The sequence below is a fragment of the Poecilia reticulata genome, linkage group LG7, assembly GCF_000633615.1.
Source record: "Poecilia reticulata strain Guanapo linkage group LG7, Guppy_female_1.0+MT, whole genome shotgun sequence".
In the NCBI taxonomy this organism is placed as follows: Eukaryota; Metazoa; Chordata; class Actinopteri; order Cyprinodontiformes; family Poeciliidae; genus Poecilia; species Poecilia reticulata.
Genome location: NC_024337.1, coordinates 17,350,177 through 17,369,031, shown reverse-complemented (window position 1 = coordinate 17,369,031; position 18,855 = coordinate 17,350,177). Strand labels below are relative to the sequence as shown.

Here is an 18,855-nt window from a genome sequence, read left to right as displayed (position 1 = left end):
GTTTCTACCCAAGAGCTGTTGTTGGTCTGAACATCGTAAATTCATCCAAATCCATTTTCTTAATATCTCAGTTTTTTCTGTTTGTTTTATTTATGTATTTCATTGCAGAGTTGCTGTTTATTTTCTTGCACAATGACAATAATTTTGATTTTGTGCAAAAAATATAATGAACATGTTTGTACAAATAAATTATGGACAACCCTGGCCATCCTCTTCATGACACCAGTGTCTTTAGTCAGAGGCTTCTTCAGATTTGCTGTAACACAGACTGCTACAAGAGACCTTCCCTGCCAACAGTCATCACCATCTACAGCAATTCTTTGCAAAATTTTAATTAATGAATTATAACAACATTTAATTTGGGATGAATAAAGTGTTTCTGAATTTGAATTTGMAAAGCCCAGAAATATCTCCTAACCTGTTCAAGGAAGCATAGCAGGTCACCCTAAAGCAATTATTGACTAAAACAAGCTCMTATATCTTGCTGAAAAGTTACTTTTAATTTTGTTTTGCCTAATTTCAAGTGTACTAAGACATTTGCACTAGAAACTGGAGCAAAGTACTTGGTAATATGTGATGTTTTTGCAGCGTGGCGCCTGTGAAAGGCCTGATGTCGTGACGTTAATGTAAACAGTATGTGTGGTGGGCATGATGGGACCCAGCAGTGTCAGCTCAGAGGGGGTCACAGTGCAGCCGCTGCCTCAGAGCCCTGTAACGTACATCTCCATGCCGTCGTTGAAGGTGAAGATGGTGGTGGTGCTGGAGGTGGCGGAGCCCTGCTTCAGGTCGCCGATGCTCTCGTACAGGTTCTCCCCCGGCAGCAGCAGGGCTTTGGCAGGAAGGTGTTGTAACTTGGGCGTCTGCTGCGTGGGCGGCGGCGGCGGAGGGTGCTGCTGCTGCAGGGGCTGCTGGGCTTTCTTCCTCCTCGGCCGCAGCGTGGCACATGTGTTCGGAGGCCGCTCGCGCTTCCAGGCGCCCCCGCCTTCCATGTTGTCGTACGCCGGGTCGCACTCCTCTGTGCCGATGGACTCGTAGCAGTGGTCGTCCAGGGAGCCTCCGACCGCTTTGCCCTCTTGAGGGGCCCATGTCTGCGGTTTGACCACAACGCTGAATCCACCGTCTCGGTCCCGGTCGCCTCGACCCAAGGTCCGGAAGCCGAGGTTCGCCGGGGGAGAACCCGGCATCGCTCTCTTCTTCTTTCCAGGTTTGCACACTTTGGAGTACATCTCAGCCACCTGGAGTCAGACAGGAAAATGTTTTTTATTCAGAGACGTTAAGAAGATGTTCAAGGATCCTGGTGCAAACAGCTGCTTYAGTGCAAAAACACAAAACCTGACCGGCTGTCTTCTCTRGTTTCTAGTGCAAATATCTCAGTGCCCTTCAAATAAGACAAAACAAATCTACAAGTAACTTTTCAGTAAGAGAGAGGAGCTTGTTCCATGTCAGTAACTCCTTAAGTTTGATTTTAAAACTTACAGATTATTTCACTTGTAATTTGGTAAAATAAGTGGAATAATCTACCAGTGGAACTAAAACTTTTTCATTAATATTAAGGATTTATTGACTTAAACGAGCTCCTATATGTTGCTGAAACGTTACTTCTAAGTTAGTTTAGTTATTTCAAGTGTTTCAAGATAGTTTCAAGATATTTGTAACAAAATTAGACCAAAATTACTTTGTAAGATCTTGTTTTCGCAGTGTGACCAATAATGTTCTGATCGGTTACTGAGTGGACTTTTTACTTTAGTAATTTCCTGCTACTTTTTACTTTTACTTCAGAATAAATAAGTTAAAGCAGTGCTACTCATACTTGAGTATAATTTTTGGATACTGYCAAAAACTACATTGTTTTGCTAAAGTATTTGTCTCCATTCAGCTCTCTGCAAAAATAGTTCAAGTCCAGTGAAATAAACTCTCCGGACAGAACAGGATGATTATATTAAAGCCGTTTTCTGCACAACTGTAAATGTTTTTCAATCCATCCATCTAGCAATGAAGTGAAAAAGACCTTCAGGGAGCTGAAAGAAAATAAAATACTCTGTGGCAGAAACACCTGCACAAATATGACCTCCATTAAAGGTAATCACCAGCAAAGRAAAAGAGGAATCCTCCCTTCAAAACCGAACACCAGCGGCAAACAAACAAACCTTCAAACAAGAAAAGGCAGAGAACACAGGAGCTCATTGACCGGTTTTCAGCTTTTCTCAAAAAGCTTCATGGACACCAACATTTTGACACCGTTTGTGTTTTCATCAGCGTCACCAAGCAATTAAARAAACCTGACTTGTTTCAGTAAAGCCCCAAAGGGCTGAAGCTAAAATAAAGCAGCTTTAGTACGTTTAGTAAAACACATATTTGTTGACAACGTCTACAATCTTCAACAGATTTTAAATTTTTTTCATTTCAGACAATAAAATGTGCAAAAAATTATGCTTAAAACTTGATATTTGTGATTGTAAGGAAGAAAGTCAGATATTTTGTTTACATTTCTATAGAGTAGGGGTGTTCAAAGTGCGGTCCGTGGGCCATTTTTGGCCTCAGAACTGAATTTTTGCGACCCAAATCTGCCAAAGAATAAATCAAATCCTGTTCTTACCTCTGATAAACAAAAAATTAAAACTGCATGTTTTTTAAAAAATATATTGTTAAGGAAAGGCAACAATAATATGAGCTCATTTTAAGTCAATAATTCCTTAATATTGATTTTAAAAAATACTGGTTCCACTGGGAGATTATTTTACTGATAACATGGGAAAATGTCTTGTTATAAGTGAAATAATCTGCCAGTGGAACTAGAACTTTTTWAATTAATATTAAGGAATTATTGACTTAATCAAGCTCATATTTCTTGCTGAAAAGTTASTTGTAAGTTGGATTTGTCACCAAGATATTTGCACCAAAAACTAGACCAAAAATAGTTGGTAAGATTTTGTGTTTTTGCAGTTTAATCCTATATCCATTTCCTTCTGCTTCATAATTGTGCATTACTTTGACTGGGCCAGTAGTGTTGGGGACAAAAATCTTAAAAGGTTCAAAGGGAATGAATACTTTACTACATTGAATGGATGTTAATAAATTGATCTGTAGATGTATTAGAGGTGGAGAACAACTAACATTTTGAATCGCGTTACGCGTCGTCGTCACTCACCACTGCGGCAGACGGTTGTATATTCTCCACTAAATGGGCTCCCAGAGGACCCAGTGCTTTATTCTGGAGCATCAGCACGTCATCATCCTCCGGAGGCTTCCAGATGTACTGCTCTCCATTGCCCATAAACATCACTTCCTGTCAGCACAGCAACAAGYCAAGCTTTAGGACAGAGTTGGTCACATGTTCAGGCATGCTGCTGCAGAGACGGGAAGACCTCTCCAGCTGTGAAAATTGCATTTTCAAACGGACTCATGGGTGACAAATTAACCTCTCTTAAGAAATGGCRTAGTGTTGGAGTAATGTTGAATGGATTTCATGCGGCGCTGAAGAGATTTTCCCTGAAAGGTGGAGCCTGTGAGGAAGCAGGTGCTTTTATTGTAGATGACTCAATTTCAGCGAGTTGCATCATCCAAAAGGAAATCTGTGGCGGCCAGACCTGTGAGCAAACTGCGTACGCTTGTAAGCCTGTGAACTGTGCGTGTAAATGAACTCGGGTCACAGCAGACAGCGCGACCTTTCTGACCTCAAACGGGGGCAGCAAATGGCGTCCCACTGTCACCTGGAGGGGAGCAAAGAGCCATGCATGTACAGTAGAAACCAGCCAGCCAACCTGCAGTCCTGCTGCTGCGAACATATGGAGGAGKTGACACCGCTGAGGGCAGAAAGACAAGAACCCGACCACAAATAAAGAGGTTCACAGCCTGGACTTCAAAGAGGTTTAAGCAGAAGTGCCAGTGTACGAGAACAGCCGGGGGAAACAGCATCACTGGCACAATTACAGCCCCGCAGATCCTCCGCCAAGAGGAAACCTCACAGAAACGCCACGCTGCAAAAGATTACCGAGTATTTCTGGTCTAGTTTCTAGTGAAAATACCTTAACACGCTCAAAATAAGACACAATTATTGCTATTGTTTCTGAAAAGCAACTTTTAAGAATGAGATAGGAGCTTATTTAGAGTAAACAATTCCTTAATATTGATGAAAAAGTTCTAGTTCCACTGGCAGATTGGAACTAAGATATTTTTCTCATGTTATAAGCTTAACAATCTGACAGTGAAATTTTTACTTTTTCATTAACATTAAGGTATTATTGACTAAAWCAAGCTCCTATATACTGCTGAAAAGTTACTTGTAAGTTCATTTGGTCTCATTTCAAGTGTATTAACACATTTGTACGGGAAACTAGACCAAAAAAATATATATTTTTTTTTTTACAGTTGCACTATCATACGATTCAAACTAACAGAAAAAAAACATTTCCCCTCCTCACCTGTGGTGGCGCTGCAATAAGAACTACTGAAGGAAGCGACACAAAAACCTCAGAAGAAGACACAGAGCACAACTTCCTTCCYAAAATGTAAATAAAACCGGATTGGCCTCAGAGTTTAGCTGCTTTAGGGTTTGTCTTTGTTGTTTTGTTTTGTTTTTTTTTGCAAAAGATCGCAAGCCATTTCTCCCACTAGCTTTAGACTCTCGCGTCTGTTTTGGTTGTCTTTACCCAGAATGCCCTGCGTTGTAGTTTTCGGAGCGTTCTCCGTCAGCTCGCATCCACATGGAGTTATTATGATATGTTCCAATTGTACACGGAACTGGAAAATTACGAGTTCTTAGTTAGAAAAATCAACTGTAATGCCTAACCGAATCGGATTTCCGCTGGGAAACTGGGAGCAACTCCAACCACCATCAGTTACAACTTGCCAGGCGGACTTCACGTTTCGATATGACGCTCCTCACATCAACAGTAGCAACATGTGGCGGAAACACGTTTCTTTCACAAGGCATGTAAGTAAGAATGCCTCCAAAATCAGTGTTACATGTAGCATTTTCAACTCTAAAATGAACTAATCAGAACTGGTGTCTGGAAAGTAAAGTTTTAAGTGATGTATGTAAGACGTATTGCAAATAATGTTTATGGRCGCCGCCATGTTGAAATTCCAACATCTTAACTAGAACGCTGTTGCCTCSGGTCTAACGTCAAACCCAGATCTGAGACGACTTCCTTGTTTAGCGGAACGCAACATTTGATGTCATTTTCGACGCAACAAAATCAGTGAGAGTCAATTTCAACATTTAGGATGAAGTATGTGGCGAGGTTTACTCATTTCATTTCTMTAAAAAGTTTCTGAGATTAATATCAAAATGTCTGCGTTTTTTTTACTTGAAAATTTTTGACTTTTTAAACAAAAAAAAATACTTTTTTTTTCAAGAGTTTATTTTCTAGCTCTTTTCAAGCTCAGAAATGTCCTTGTTTTTTCTAGAAAGTAGGCGTGGTACTTCTTCAAACAGAAATCTGAGAGCTGAACATCGAGGTAGGCAAACTTTTTCAATGTGTAGAAATGTCGCAAAAGATTTCAGCAACCTAGTAACTAAATGGTAGAATAAATTGTACCAACCTTTGGGAATGATGGGACATTGAAGGCCTCAATGTTTCTACGAGGCAACTTTGTGCTGTGGGGGTGAGGCGGCGGGGGGGCGGGATGCGACGGTGGCCCGTGGCGTGGAGGTGGGGCGGGCGGCTCTGCCATATCCGTCCCACTGTCCCTCTTCTGAGGCGCCTTTTCAGCCTTCCTCAGCTTCCTGACGCAGGCGTACTCCGCCGTCTCCGGAGSGTGTGGGGGAGACATGACCGGGGCCTCGGGTTCGGGCAGCGATCCCTCCACCTCGCCGTCCGGGTCCGGGGGCGCCGGGGTGTTGGCGGGAACGGCCGGAGGGGCCGGAGTGTCCGTCTGCCCGGCCCTGCCTACCATGGCGTAGAGGGCATCGTCAGTACGTGCAGTGGAGGAACGTTGGCCCACTTCTGAATAAGTGTGCTCGCTGTCCTCTCCAGTCCCAGAGGGGATCTGGGGAAGCTGCCTGCCTTGAGAACGAAGGTCAGAGTTAGACCAGCGGCTGGGCTGCGGCAGAAGGTCCATGCTGGCTGGACGTTTCTTAAGATGCCTCCGCAGGGCTCATGCTGCCGGCTGTTATACTCTCTGTTCAGCTGACACCCTCCAGAAAACAGAATTCACATCCCTCGATTGACTGATCCTCAGAGGGTTTAAGAACATGGGARAAAGGAATATCTGGCAGCAGAGCTGAAACGATTAACCGAACGAATCGTGATTAATCAATTATTGAAATAATCACCACCTGGTGATGTAGCAGCCCCCCTCCTGAGAAGATGGGGAAGTGAAATTAGAAGACTAATGAATGGAAAAGGAATAGTTCAGAGTATAAGAAGTCGGGCTGAAAAGCTAACTAAATAATTGTCAACTAATTTAGTAACAGATTAATCACTAACTGGATAATACAGAATCGTGTCACACAGGTAGAGATGGAGACGCCCCAATCTTTTCTAGCGCCCCCTCCTGGGAAGACAGGGAAGTATTTGAAGTAGGACTGAAATGATTCATCAGATGAATTGATTATTGAAATAATCATCAACTAATATAGTAATTGATTAATCATTAACTATACTACAAAGATGTTTAAAAAAGCCATTTGCTGAAATAAGCTTAGAGCAGTAATAAGCCAAAAATGTACAAATATATATATATATATTTTGCATCTAAGATGAAAAACCTTCCTTGTCTGTAGATATGTTCAACCCAGAACTTGGATGTCATTTTTAGCTTCACCTGTTTCAAATTCTGTAAAAAAAAAAAAAAAAAAAAGTCCTATTTGCTATCTAATTATTAATAATTAAAAAAATCACCAAATTGATTTTTTAGCTGCAGATGCATCTTTTGCTACAAATGATCAAGCGTACACTAAGGGAATGTTGTGGCATTTTAGGCAGTAAATTTGTTATTTATGAAAGGAATTGCATTATTTGCGTCTTTTAATGTATTCCATATCTTGCAAAAATAAAAAAATTTAAATAAAGGCTCAAAAATCAGCTCACAAATATGCCGATTCTTTACCCGATTAATTGATTAATCGTCTGAATAATTGACTACTAAAGTAATTGTTAGTCGCAGCCCTGTCTGAAAGAAACAGTAAACTGGGAACTGACATAGATGTTTGAGTATATGGATCCAAACTGGCTTCATCACTCTGCAGTGGAAGYGGGACAAATATGAGGCAGGACATATGTTTCTATCTCTTCAAATCCTCCTGGGCGCCTGTCACGGCGCCCACAAACGCAGCTCCCTGTTGACTCCGAGTGATGGAGCTCCAGGAGTCGCCTTGGCGCTCCGATTCGTGTCTTTGAGAGAGAGATGCTCATAAATTAGGTCTGAACAGTCTTAATTAAATAAAGCTGAATCTAAACTACGATGTGAATTCTGTTTGCGGGTAAATTTCTCGTCTTATCTCCTCAGATTTTCTCATATTTTAAGGGAATTTGGGCCAGAACGTGTATTAAAGAGTCCAGGAAACACTGCAAAGACCTTCAAACTCAAAGTTTGGTGTTTTTAATGGTTACAAATAAATGATACTTACAGTGCATACCCCGATGCTTTGTGTTCATGTCCCAAAAATCAACTTGAATGACACAGAAATTATTTTGTCATGCAGTTGAAACAAGAACAATAGTTTCTCCATGACAACAATGAGGTACACTTTACAGGAGCACACAACAAGGTTTACATGTGAGAGATGCACTCACTTTTGCCATTGCAGTTCATCTTGTTCATCTCCGCGTCAGATTTACTGATGGACCGCAGCTTTGACTGCTTGAGTATACCCTGAAAACACACACAAACCAACAAGGCTAAAGAAATTACCTCAGAATGATTTTGGTGAATTATGTTAAATTAAATTGAGCACAAAACTCTAAAAATTAAGTTTGGTTGATTATTTCTTTATTGTAACAATATGTTTTGGCAGTAATTCATTGGAAAACCTTATGATTTCTCCTTAATTGGCACAATGTTTGTGAGGAAAATGCATTTGTAGATAGAACTGAGTATGTGGGTCACAACTATAAAACCATGAAATCTTCTTCATCAAGCAGCTGGTCTTGGTGCTGTCAACTCTGCAATTGACTTSTTTTGAGCTTCTGGTAATCCARGTACTAAAATGGTGACTAAAGGTGTTTCCACACCTGWTAGTCCAGTAGATTTGGTTTKATTTGGGACCAAAATTGCAACATTTGTTACATTTTCACTTTTACACTACACTGTCAAAGAAACGAAACCGTTTGAAAAACCCATTCCCCTCCTCGCCTGTGRGGGCGCTGCAGCACTAACTACTGAAGGAAACAACTCAAAAACCTCTGAAAAATACACTATCTACTTTTCCATTGACCAAATCATTGCACAATTTGACATTTTGAAAATAAACGTTCTAAATGGGAACAAAACTTGTTTTTCGATGAAAAGTTTGGCTTTGGTATTTTTTTTGGGCTGTATTGAAATTGGTTTATTTCGCAGAAACGCAATGGAAACACTTTTTTCACACATGATCATCAGCAGGATGTCGCAACCAGGAAGACGACGACWGGAAGTAGCTGCAGGATGATGGTGCGCCATGTTTTTAATGTCAGACGTATTCACGTGTAATTTCAGTTGCATTTTTTATTTAAATGGAAACAGCCCAATTGCAAAATTGTGTTGTTTTTTTTTCGACATTAGCGGAATATGGGCAAAGTTTTGCGCACATTTGTAATGGAGCACAACTTTCTTATTCACAAATGTTTGCCATTGCAGGATTTCTGTTTCATCTTTAGTAAAAGATCATGAGTCATTTCTCCTGCTAATGCTAGACACATCGGTTTGTTTTGGTTGTATTCACCCAGAATGCCTTGCGCTGTAGTYTGTTGTTGTTAACTTAACGCGTGCAGACGTGACCTAGTGGGTCGGCCCTTCAGTCAACGACAGGAGAGCAGAAGAGGACAGTGGCTGATTTTTAGACAGTGGCTGAGGAAAATAAGATCAATGGATAAGATTGGCTTCACATACAAGTATCAGCCAATCACCAATCTCCCAAAATTAAGGAAATCATCTGGCTGATAAATCGGTGCACTCCTACTAWTAATCATTGTTACAATAAAGAAATATTAAATTGTTCTTTTTGTCCTAAATTTAGATCTGCTGGCTGCAGTCCAGCTGAGATATTCTGATTGTTTTGATACCTACCATGTCCATGAGGCGGTGTTTTCCACCTTCACCGGGCACATTGTGCGTCTTCCCCTTCCTGTGATAAAACACAGCGCTCTGTCATACAGGATGCAAATCTGATGCTCTGATAGTGTGCAGCGTTTGTGCCTGAGTCTATTTTTTTTAGTACAAAGCTGAGTCATTGTACGACTGCATTCAAGGGAACGGCACTGATTCACATTTGCACATATGCCTGCCAGTGGTGGGAGTAGCTAAGCACATTAAGCCAAGARCTGAATGCATTTCCAAASAAGAAATTATTGTTCATTTACAAATAATGTTTCTATCTCTGAAAAATCTTGACGATTCATTACAACTCAGTCACAGCAGGGAGAGAAAAATATATTTTTAACAAAAAAAAGAAGTCTGGCAGAAAAAGCCAGGAGTTATAGGGCTGATAAATTTTAAGTAGTTTAACTTGCAGCAGCTAAAGAGGAGATTTGAAAAAAAMMWYYTYMWKRAWYYWWTTYMRKWWYMRKYYKGGGRSSMRSYTTKKTKGKTWWYCCACAGCTTTTTTAAGCATGTATCTTTTTATATTTCTATGTATCTGTTAGACATGCCARAACATGAGTTTGACTTGATCTTTCACCTCCAAGAGCTCCTACTTYCCAGATCACTTTGAACAGCTTTGCCAAACATTATATATAGTTACAGATAATTTTCACTCAACCAGGCAATGTCCCGACATTTAAAAAACACGAGCAGTCTGTTGCCAAATTCTTTTTTTAAAGTGTGCAGTATTCAAAAGGTTGTTGTCTGAGTTAARTGTTTACATGATTATTTGGTTTAAATCCAAAAAGCTTTAAATCAAATCATAACTTTCAGTGATGCAGATGAATCAAGTTTTGAGTATGAACCTCTTTTTATTTTGAAAGCCTCAGCCATGATAGGTAAGAYRGAGGTGAAAATGTTTKGATATTTTTTAGCTGACAAGAAGTCGCTCTGTTTGAAGATAAAATGGTTTCATCACATCAGGAAGAGCATTCTTCTGCAGCTGAACTATAGCTTAGGCTGCGTTCACACTGCAGATCTTGATGCTCAGTTCCCATTTTATCTTAAATAGAATTTTTTTGCATTAGAGCTACAACTAATAATTATTTTAGCTATCGATTAATCAATTATTCTGACGATTAATCGGTTAGTCAGATAAAAACATTGACACATTCTGCAGATTTTTTATTAAATGATTTATAAACGATATTTAAAAAACTTTAAAAGATACAAATAATTCCTTTCATTTTATTGCCTGAAATGAAATAACATGGCATTCCTTTAGTGAATGCTTGATCATTTGTAACAAAGGATGCACCTACAGCTAAATAAATACTTTTAACATCAACATGTGGAAAAAGCAAAGCTCTTTCTGTTTGATTTAATATTAATACAGTGTAGAGATGATCGGTTGGTTAATTTTTAGATTAATTAATGGAAGGAGCAGATTTTWTWTTTTTTTTWAAAGAATCAATCAAGTGAAACTAAAACTATGCCACTTGAGGAGTTCCTGTTAGAGCATATTTACAGACACAGGAGGTTTATTTTTTCTCTCAAGTGCAAAAAGTTTTTTTTTTGTACAGTTTTATTTTAATATTTACTTGTTTTTTTCAGCAAATTACATGATTTCAATTATTGATTCATGACAATCAAATTAATTGTTTCATATTGTGAAGTATTTTGAATTAATAACTTAGTATGACTACATCTTTTCCGGATTTGGAGTACGTATACTTCCCACCTCTGGTGCATTTTTAACTAAAAGTGGATTTCCAAGCAGTGGTTAAAATGCACGGATCATGTAGTGTTGCTCTCACCTCTGGCAGCCCACGCAGAGCACCACAATAAGGATGGTAACAACAAAGGCTGAGGCAGCAGCGATAGCGCCCAGCAGCAGGACCTTGCCGTAGGGAGGAGCCGTGAAGTTCAGCCCGTCCTGCATGGAGGCCATGTGGGAGCGCTGGCGCTCACTTGCTCTCACACACACACACACTTACACCCTTACACTCATGCACGCAGCGAAGTGCCACGGTCTCACTGGGATCTGCAGACACAGAGAAGGGCTTAATTACAACGTTATCTGACCTTTCTAAATCATTACGAATAAGGATGCAAGTTATCGATGAATGAGCTCATCTAGAGTTGACTGATCTTATCTGTGGACTAACAGTTCATTCATAGGCATCCATTTTCTTAAAAACCCGAATTTTCTCTCATCAAGATGGCTTTTTATAACATAAAGGGCWAAATTTTTCATAATATCCTGAATTTWAAAAAAAATCTAACAATTCTAAAATATTAAGGATGMAAGTTATCGATTAATGRTCTTATTGGTCAACAATTAATTGATAAGCGTCCATGTCTTAAAAACATGAGTTTTCTCTCATATCAAGAACAAGAAGGGCAAAATGTTTAATAATATGCTGAATCAAAAATAATTAATTGACTTTTGACATCGTCAGCAGTATAAAAACTAAGTGACTAAACAGAAAATTCTGTTTTTCTCACAAATTGAAGACGTATTTATAAAATACAACACAAAAAAAGATGAAAAGAGWAAAATATGTGAAACATTTCCCCATGAACAGAGAGATATTCATACAAAAGTACCTTCTGTGTTTGCTCTTGAAGGAAACTTCGCTCCATGAAGTGAATTAACTCACAAACCTTAAAATCAACCGGGCTCAATGGCGCGTCATGTTAAATTTTTTCTGTAATGGCCTCCGCTTTTCTATCATCTCTTCCTCTTAGCACATMAGTGATGTTTGAATGAGAAGCTAACACTGCTCAGCCATACAGCTCGGTTAAATGAGCGCTATTGCGGTGATAAAATAAGAAGTTTATTTTAAAACTGAACCTCATAAAGTGCATTTTCATCCCATACGGACTTCGTTTCGACCGTTTATCTTTTGCCGTTTTGCTACGGCCCGCCGCCATCTCTGTTTTTTCATCAACGGCTCCGCTTAAAATYATCAGCGGCGCCCTCTGCTGGAAGGCGGCCAAACTGCGACACTAAAATAAGATTTAAACGGACATATTAGTTAACTAATAAAAATTAATCGTTTGCTGCCCAGAAGCAACCAGAATTAAAAATGCCCTCTCTGTGCTGAAGGCATAAGGAGAGCAGTGGTTTGAAAAGAAGGACAGTCTGATTTCCCATCCAGCGCAGGAGCAGTGAAGTGAATAGACATCCAGCCTGAGGCCCCTGCTTCTGCTTTAGCATGTTTAGGGATTACTATGTCACAGTTACAGACATCAACAGCACAACTTCCCACAAACACAAATTTTCACGTGTTTATTTTGAGCAAACCAACAGTAAAATGACGCCTCTTTGGTTGAATCTGACTGAGGGAAAGATCGCAGAGAGTYGATCTGTTTGTCCCACAACTGTTGATCCATATGGGTAAATAATTACCCCCCTCTTCATTTGAACCACTGTAAAACCAACAAGCATGCATCRAGTCGGAGCTGAACATGCCAGCAGGCAGAAGAACCTGAAACACTGACGAAGACGAGTGTGAAAGCAGAATGAGCATACAGAAATATTTCGCCTTTCTTCCCTCCCCCCCGACTCTCTGCTCCTCGCCGCCTGCCACGTAATTTCTTCTGGCAGCGTAATATGTTATAAATAAACAACAAAAAACACAGAACTGCACCAAAAGACCAAGCAAACAAGTCTGATCTCTGTCAAATCACGCCATCTGTCTACCATGACACTGTGTTTTCATGTGTGTTTCTCACTTGTCTGTCAGAGCCAAGACGGCTGCGTCCTGCATAAGGACTGCTTCAGATCAGGCTGCATATCTTCTCTTTCTCTCAAATATTTATTTTGTTCTTAACKGACTAGTTTGTATCTTGTCCTTTAACAAAGCRTCTTTCTTAAAGTATCAATTTAGAGCGGCCTCCATGTTTATTCTGGTATTTTGGTCTTTGTCAAAATGAGAAGAAGYAGAATGTTGATAAACTAACGTAGAGGTAATGGCTCAGTCAAAGTAACATTGAAACATGTTGTGTTGTTTCAGAGTGATACCAGAGAAAAGTTTGTATTTCTGTCCCAACATCGCAAATGTAAACATGTGAAGTTTGCTAAACTTTAGTGGGACTTTAACTGGAACCACATGTTTTAGTCAGATGATGTTAAAGTTGAGTTTTACTACAGCARATACAGGGAGGGGGGTTTGGAGAAAATCAATAAATTAGTACATGAAAAAGCTCCACATGCCCAGTATAGACATGTTAATATTTTAAACAACAGGACCTAAAAAAATAAAAGATAATTTGGTTATTGAACGGGATAATGATCCAAATGGATGGATGATTGGATGAATGGATGGATGGCAGGATGGATGGATGGATGGATGAATTGATGAATGGATGAACTTTTTCTGCAGAGGAAATTGGACTAAATGCTGTAATTCTGAATATTTTCCCATATTTTTTATCAGTTTCTCCAGAACAGAAAAATATTTAAATCAAAATCACAGATTTTTTTCTCRGACTAATCAAAACCTTCAGCGATAGAAAAACATCCTCTGGTTCGTTTGACGCCGTCTGACAACCAGCGACTCCTCTTCATCTCCTCCCACGCCGTTACTGTCACAAATGACCGAGTAATCTCAATTATTTGGATCATGTCTGAACAATTATCAAGGCTGTCTTCATTCACAGGCATGAAGCGGCGTCTAACGCCAACAATAACAGGTTGTCATAACAAATGCACAACACAGACACTACAAAACGTGATATAAGAAGATAATGATGCAATCAACAGGAAATGTTTTATATTCTGAGAGGCAGAGGGCTCTATGTTTTTCCTCTATTTATTGGCTTCATTGGCATCTATACATATAATACACTTATTTTGGATTTTATCACCAACCATAAACACTATTTCCTGATTGCTGACCAGACGCATCCTGGATAGAAACACTAAATATATAAATGTATCAAATCACAGTCGTATTGTTTGCAATAGCTCAGTTGCRAAACAGTGTTTGGTTGCAATGTCATATTCTAAGAGCCTGACAAAACTCAGAAAATAGGAGATTAATCTCACAAATTTTTCAGAAAAAAATCWGACATTTCTGAGTTTGAAAAAGTGAAAATTTGCTATAAAACTTTGAGATTAATCACAGAAAYTTTTTAGAAAAACACTCAGATTTTTGAGTTTCAAATTTTATTTTATTTTTTTTACTTTTTGAAACTTTGAAATTCTCTTTTTTTTTCTAAAACATCTCTGAGATTAATCTTAAAATTTCAGAATTTTTTTCTAGAAGATTTGTGCTTTAAAAAAATTATAAAATGTACTCCTTTTTCCTTGTTTTCCAGAACATTTCTAAGATCAATCTAAACATTTCTGGATGTCTTCCAAGCAAATTTTCAGCTTCTGGAGCTCAGAAATGTCCTTTTAAAGAAAAAAAAATCTTTTTTTTTTTTTTTGCAGAAATGTACTATTTTATATGTTTTTTTTCTAGAACATTTTTTTAGATTAATCTCAAAATTTCAGTTGTTTTTTTTTTTTACAAATTTTTTTTTTTAGCTCAATTATCCTTGTGTTTTTTTTTTTTTTAGAAAATGTGTGGTGTTATGCATAAATTTGCTCCTTTTTTATGTTTTTTTTCTAGAACATTTGAAATTAAACATTTCTGGGGGGGTTTCCAGCATTTTTTTTTTTTTGGCTTTTTGAAGCTCTGAAATTTCCTTGTTCTTTCTGGAAAATTTCTACAATTTATCTCAAAATTTCTTTTTTTTTTTTCTAGCAAATTTTTAGCTTTTAGACTCAGAAACTTCCTTCTCATTTTTAGAAAATGCCTGAGCTTTTTGCAGAATTTTTTTCTATCTATAGCTCCGATATGTCGTCATAAATAAGTGAAAATTCCATGACAACAATAAATGAAAATTCTTACCATGAAAAAAAAGAAAACTTTCATGTTAAATGACATAATCAGCCACACCTATTTGTTGTTCTTTTGTAATATTTCATCTTTATAACTATTACATCACAGCATATGAAAGCAAAACTAGCTTTCCRTTAGCATGATAAACACATTAAAGAGACGGTGAAAGTTTGCTCTGTTTCCTACTGTTGCGGGTTTGCAGACTTTTTTGGTAATTTGCATTTCCCTGAGTAGACATCCAGACATGAATCCAACTGTTCCCAGCATGAAATCTAATTTGCAGCAGATTTCCCACACAGGCCTGTTCGGTTATTCTGTGCACGCTGATCTGAGCTTCCTCGCTTTGTTCAGGGAATCCTAACAAGCGGRAACACAACAGCTTTGTTTTCTGCTTCAAATCACTTTGATTATCATCATTACTATTATTATTAAGCTCCATGAATAAGGGACATTTCAGCAGCAGATGCCCAAGTATTATAATTACTTCTTTAAAGTATGATTTGTAAAAGTGAATGTTTTCCCAGCATGTCTATCAAACTTGTTTTAATAGCTGTAGCTGTCTGCAGACTGCTTTAAATGTCACAGCGGAGAATCCATCATGCACGGATCATGAAAAGTCTGAAATATCAGGCTGGATTTAAAGAACAATATGCATCTTTTCTCGACCGTGTCAGGATAATTGTATCTTTGCTCATTTGACAACAGAGCTGAGTGGCGGAGACAGAGAGGGTAATGAGAGAGAAGAAAGGGGGAAGGTGGAGGTGTGGAGGAAAAGAGAAGACGGGAGGAAGGAAGACGTGTGGGCGTCGTGTGGCAGGTGTTTGAAGATGATGAGAACGAGATGTCACATTTCCCAAAGAGGACTCCRTTCCTTTACTTTATTCCTTCCCTTTAACTTACTTTACTGCCTTGATTCTTTTCCTTTAGTAATTTCCTTTCCTTACTTCCCATTYCCACATTTTCCCTTTTCTTTCTTTTCCATCATTTCCATTTTCTTTCCAAATCTTTTCCCCTTTTCCCTGGAGAACATTTCCTTTCCTCTCGCCTTTTTTTCCCTGATAAACCTGAATTAAATAAGTTCAGTCTAATTTTCAAAGGTTGCCTAAAACTGTGCRTCATTTAATCTGAATATAAAYCCAGCTGTTCTGTGACAGCGCCAGAGGTTTGTTAGAAAATATCAGARAACAAGAGGCTTCATGAAGACTGAAAACCACAGCAGAAAGGTCAAAGGTGAAGTTTAAAAAACTGTATCTGAATGACTAAAGTTAAATCTGTCATCTGAAAATGAAAGATAATGCTTGTAATTGCAAACCCTAGAAGTGATTTGTAACGTTTCCTCKAACAGRTTAGGATAGATCTACGGGCGTTACAGGACATGTTCAAAATCATTTTTAGATAATCAGATTTTAGTTTGCTCTGTTCAGKTTGTCTTGACATGTTTTAGGGCGTCTTGTCCCTTTAAATCTAAATAAAATGCTGCTGGCCACGCCCCCAACTCCACGTTTACACTCGCACATGAAAATGGCTGCAAACACATGTGCAATTGTGCAATCATACATCTTTGAACAGCATTAGTGGAGCCTCCTGTATAACCAACAAGGATCCATTAAGTGCTTTCTGAATGGTAAGTTAAGAACAAGACACTTGTCTTTTCCAGCAGCCATTGTACAACGGTAAAACCAGCTGACCAAATGTGCTGGAATTCAGCTTGGCTGCTAGGTAACAGGCTGGGCTTTACTGGGGTTGCTAGGTAACAGCGCATTTCTCCTGGAAAGTGATTCAACAACTGGGAAATTTTTGAAACAGCTAATTTTTTTTCAGACACCAAAAAAACATTAACTTAATGCCAAAAAATGTCAAGGTGKTTTTTTTTAAGGCTTAAAGGAATCGGACGACAGGTTTGTGGTAACTCTGGAGGAGATGCAGAGATTCATAACAGGATAATAAATTGTTATCTCTGCTCCCACAAACCAGGATTTATGGAAAACTGACTGGAAGTTTTCCATAAATTATCTCCACAAGCCATAAATGAGAAGCAGCAAAACACTAAACTAACACAACGTCCCCACATGGTGGTGGCAGCATCATGCTGCAGGGATGTGTTGCTTTAGCAGGAACAGAGAAGCTGGATAGAACTGATGGATGGAGCTAAATAATCCGGGAGAAATTGAGTTAGAGGCTGAAAAAGACTAAATCTGGGTTGGACCTCATTAATTATTTGTGTTGTTAAAAATCAAAACTTTAAAAACAGCCTTTGTTTAGTTTTTACTTACACACCGCTTAAAAGTGTTGAGATAAATTTTTGCTTAAAAATTTCTGAATATAACTTGACTAAACACATCTCAATTAAAATGTTAACATATTTACAATTAATTAGTACATTTTTATTAATCGATTATTAAAATGTTGTGGATCATAATCTGAGAATCTGTGTTCCTCCGATCTGACTTTTATTTTAAAAAATGTAAAAAAGCAGGCAAAATTATAGTCTAATAATCAAATCTGGTAAACAAAAGGTTTGCAGCTACAATTTTACTGAAAATAATTACAGAACAAATTGACTCAGTGAACTTAAGACGAGGGCTGCACAGTGGCGCAGTTGGTAGAGCTGTTGCCTTGCAGCAAGAAGGTTCTGGGTTTGATTCCCGGCTCGGCGTCTTTCTGCATGGAGTTTGCATGTTCTCCCTGTGCATGCGTGGGTTTTCTCCGGGTACTCCGGTTTCCTCCCACAGTCCAAAAACATGACTGTCAGGTTAATTGGCCTCTCCAAATTGTCCCTAGGTGTGAGTGTGTGTGTGCATGGTTGTTTGTCCTGTGTTGCCCTGCGACAGACTGGCGACCTGTCCAGGGTGAACCCACCTCTCGCCCGAAACGTTAGCTGGRGATGGGCACCAGCACCTCCCGACCCCACTGAGGGACAAGGGTGTAAGAAAATGGATGGATGGAACTTAAGACAAATAAATTAGGTTTTTCATATTTTATTTTGTAAAAACGTATAAAGCCATGTATAATTCTCTTCCACTTAKTAAGTACTTCATGTTTTTTTGTTTGTGTTTTGTGGCTGTAACATGACAAAATGTGAAAAACTGAAAGCGTTTTAATTCAAGGAAAGATTTACAATCAGGTAGTTAAACATGTTTCCCATCTTAAATCACACATAGTTGAATTTCTGTATTTTTTTAATTGAAAGTCAGTTAAAACTAAGCATGAAGYTTKCTGGYGATTTATCTTCTGTTTACGGCAATGAATAAATTAATCATAAAGGTAGCTGTTTGTTCCAGCTCACCTGTTGACTTGGATCCGTTTCATCCTCTAAACGCCTTGGGAGGAAGTCTGAAGCTCGCCAGACAGCACATTTGCTTGACTACACACATTTCATATCACATTTAAAGGTCGCCATAATCTCCTTTAGCTGAATGTTTATGGTTTTGTTCAGAATGCCGGGCGAGGCCTTGGAGGCAGACAAGCGTTTAAGGTGTAATCCTCGTGGAAAAGGCACTTTGAGGAACGCGTTTAGCCCTGGTAGCAGTCAGCGGGAGTTTAATTTTCTAGGAACATGTTCTGCGTTTACATGTGTTTTCATTATTAATAAAACCAGAGCCGGTTTGGAAACAGGCGGCCCGGCTTCACCAATCTGCCCAGGTTTTCATAAACCACCTGGGAGTAGATGTGGAGCGAAATCCTCACCCTCCGAGTGACACAAATAACAGCGACATGGTTAAGTGTGTGTGTGTGT

General features: G+C 38.9%; 1 protein-coding gene across 4 annotated transcripts in view; it reads right to left on the bottom strand.

Annotated features, from left to right (window-relative positions):
• The window catches only part of LOC103467731 (verprolin), a 24,472-nt gene that overhangs the window by 2,007 nt on the left and 3,610 nt on the right, over nucleotides 1-18,855 (bottom strand). The window contains exons 2-8 of one of the 4 annotated variants that reach the window (XM_008414383.2): nucleotides 11,040-11,266; nucleotides 9,211-9,268; nucleotides 7,740-7,818; nucleotides 7,574-7,615; nucleotides 5,545-6,008; nucleotides 3,149-3,286; nucleotides 721-1,235 (exon numbers count right to left, since the gene is read on the bottom strand). In XM_008414383.2, coding sequence (XP_008412605.2) covers nucleotides 721-1,235; nucleotides 3,149-3,286; nucleotides 5,545-6,008; nucleotides 7,574-7,615; nucleotides 7,740-7,818; nucleotides 9,211-9,268; nucleotides 11,040-11,173 — 1,430 coding nt within the window. In that variant the 5' untranslated portion in view covers nucleotides 11,174-11,266. Of the gene's footprint in view, nucleotides 1-202; nucleotides 1,236-3,148; nucleotides 3,287-5,544; nucleotides 6,079-7,573; nucleotides 7,616-7,739; nucleotides 7,819-9,210; nucleotides 9,269-11,039; nucleotides 11,267-18,855 lie in introns of those variants that run through there. The other 3 variants (XM_008414385.2, XM_008414386.2, XM_008414388.2) reach the window with 3 other exon arrangements.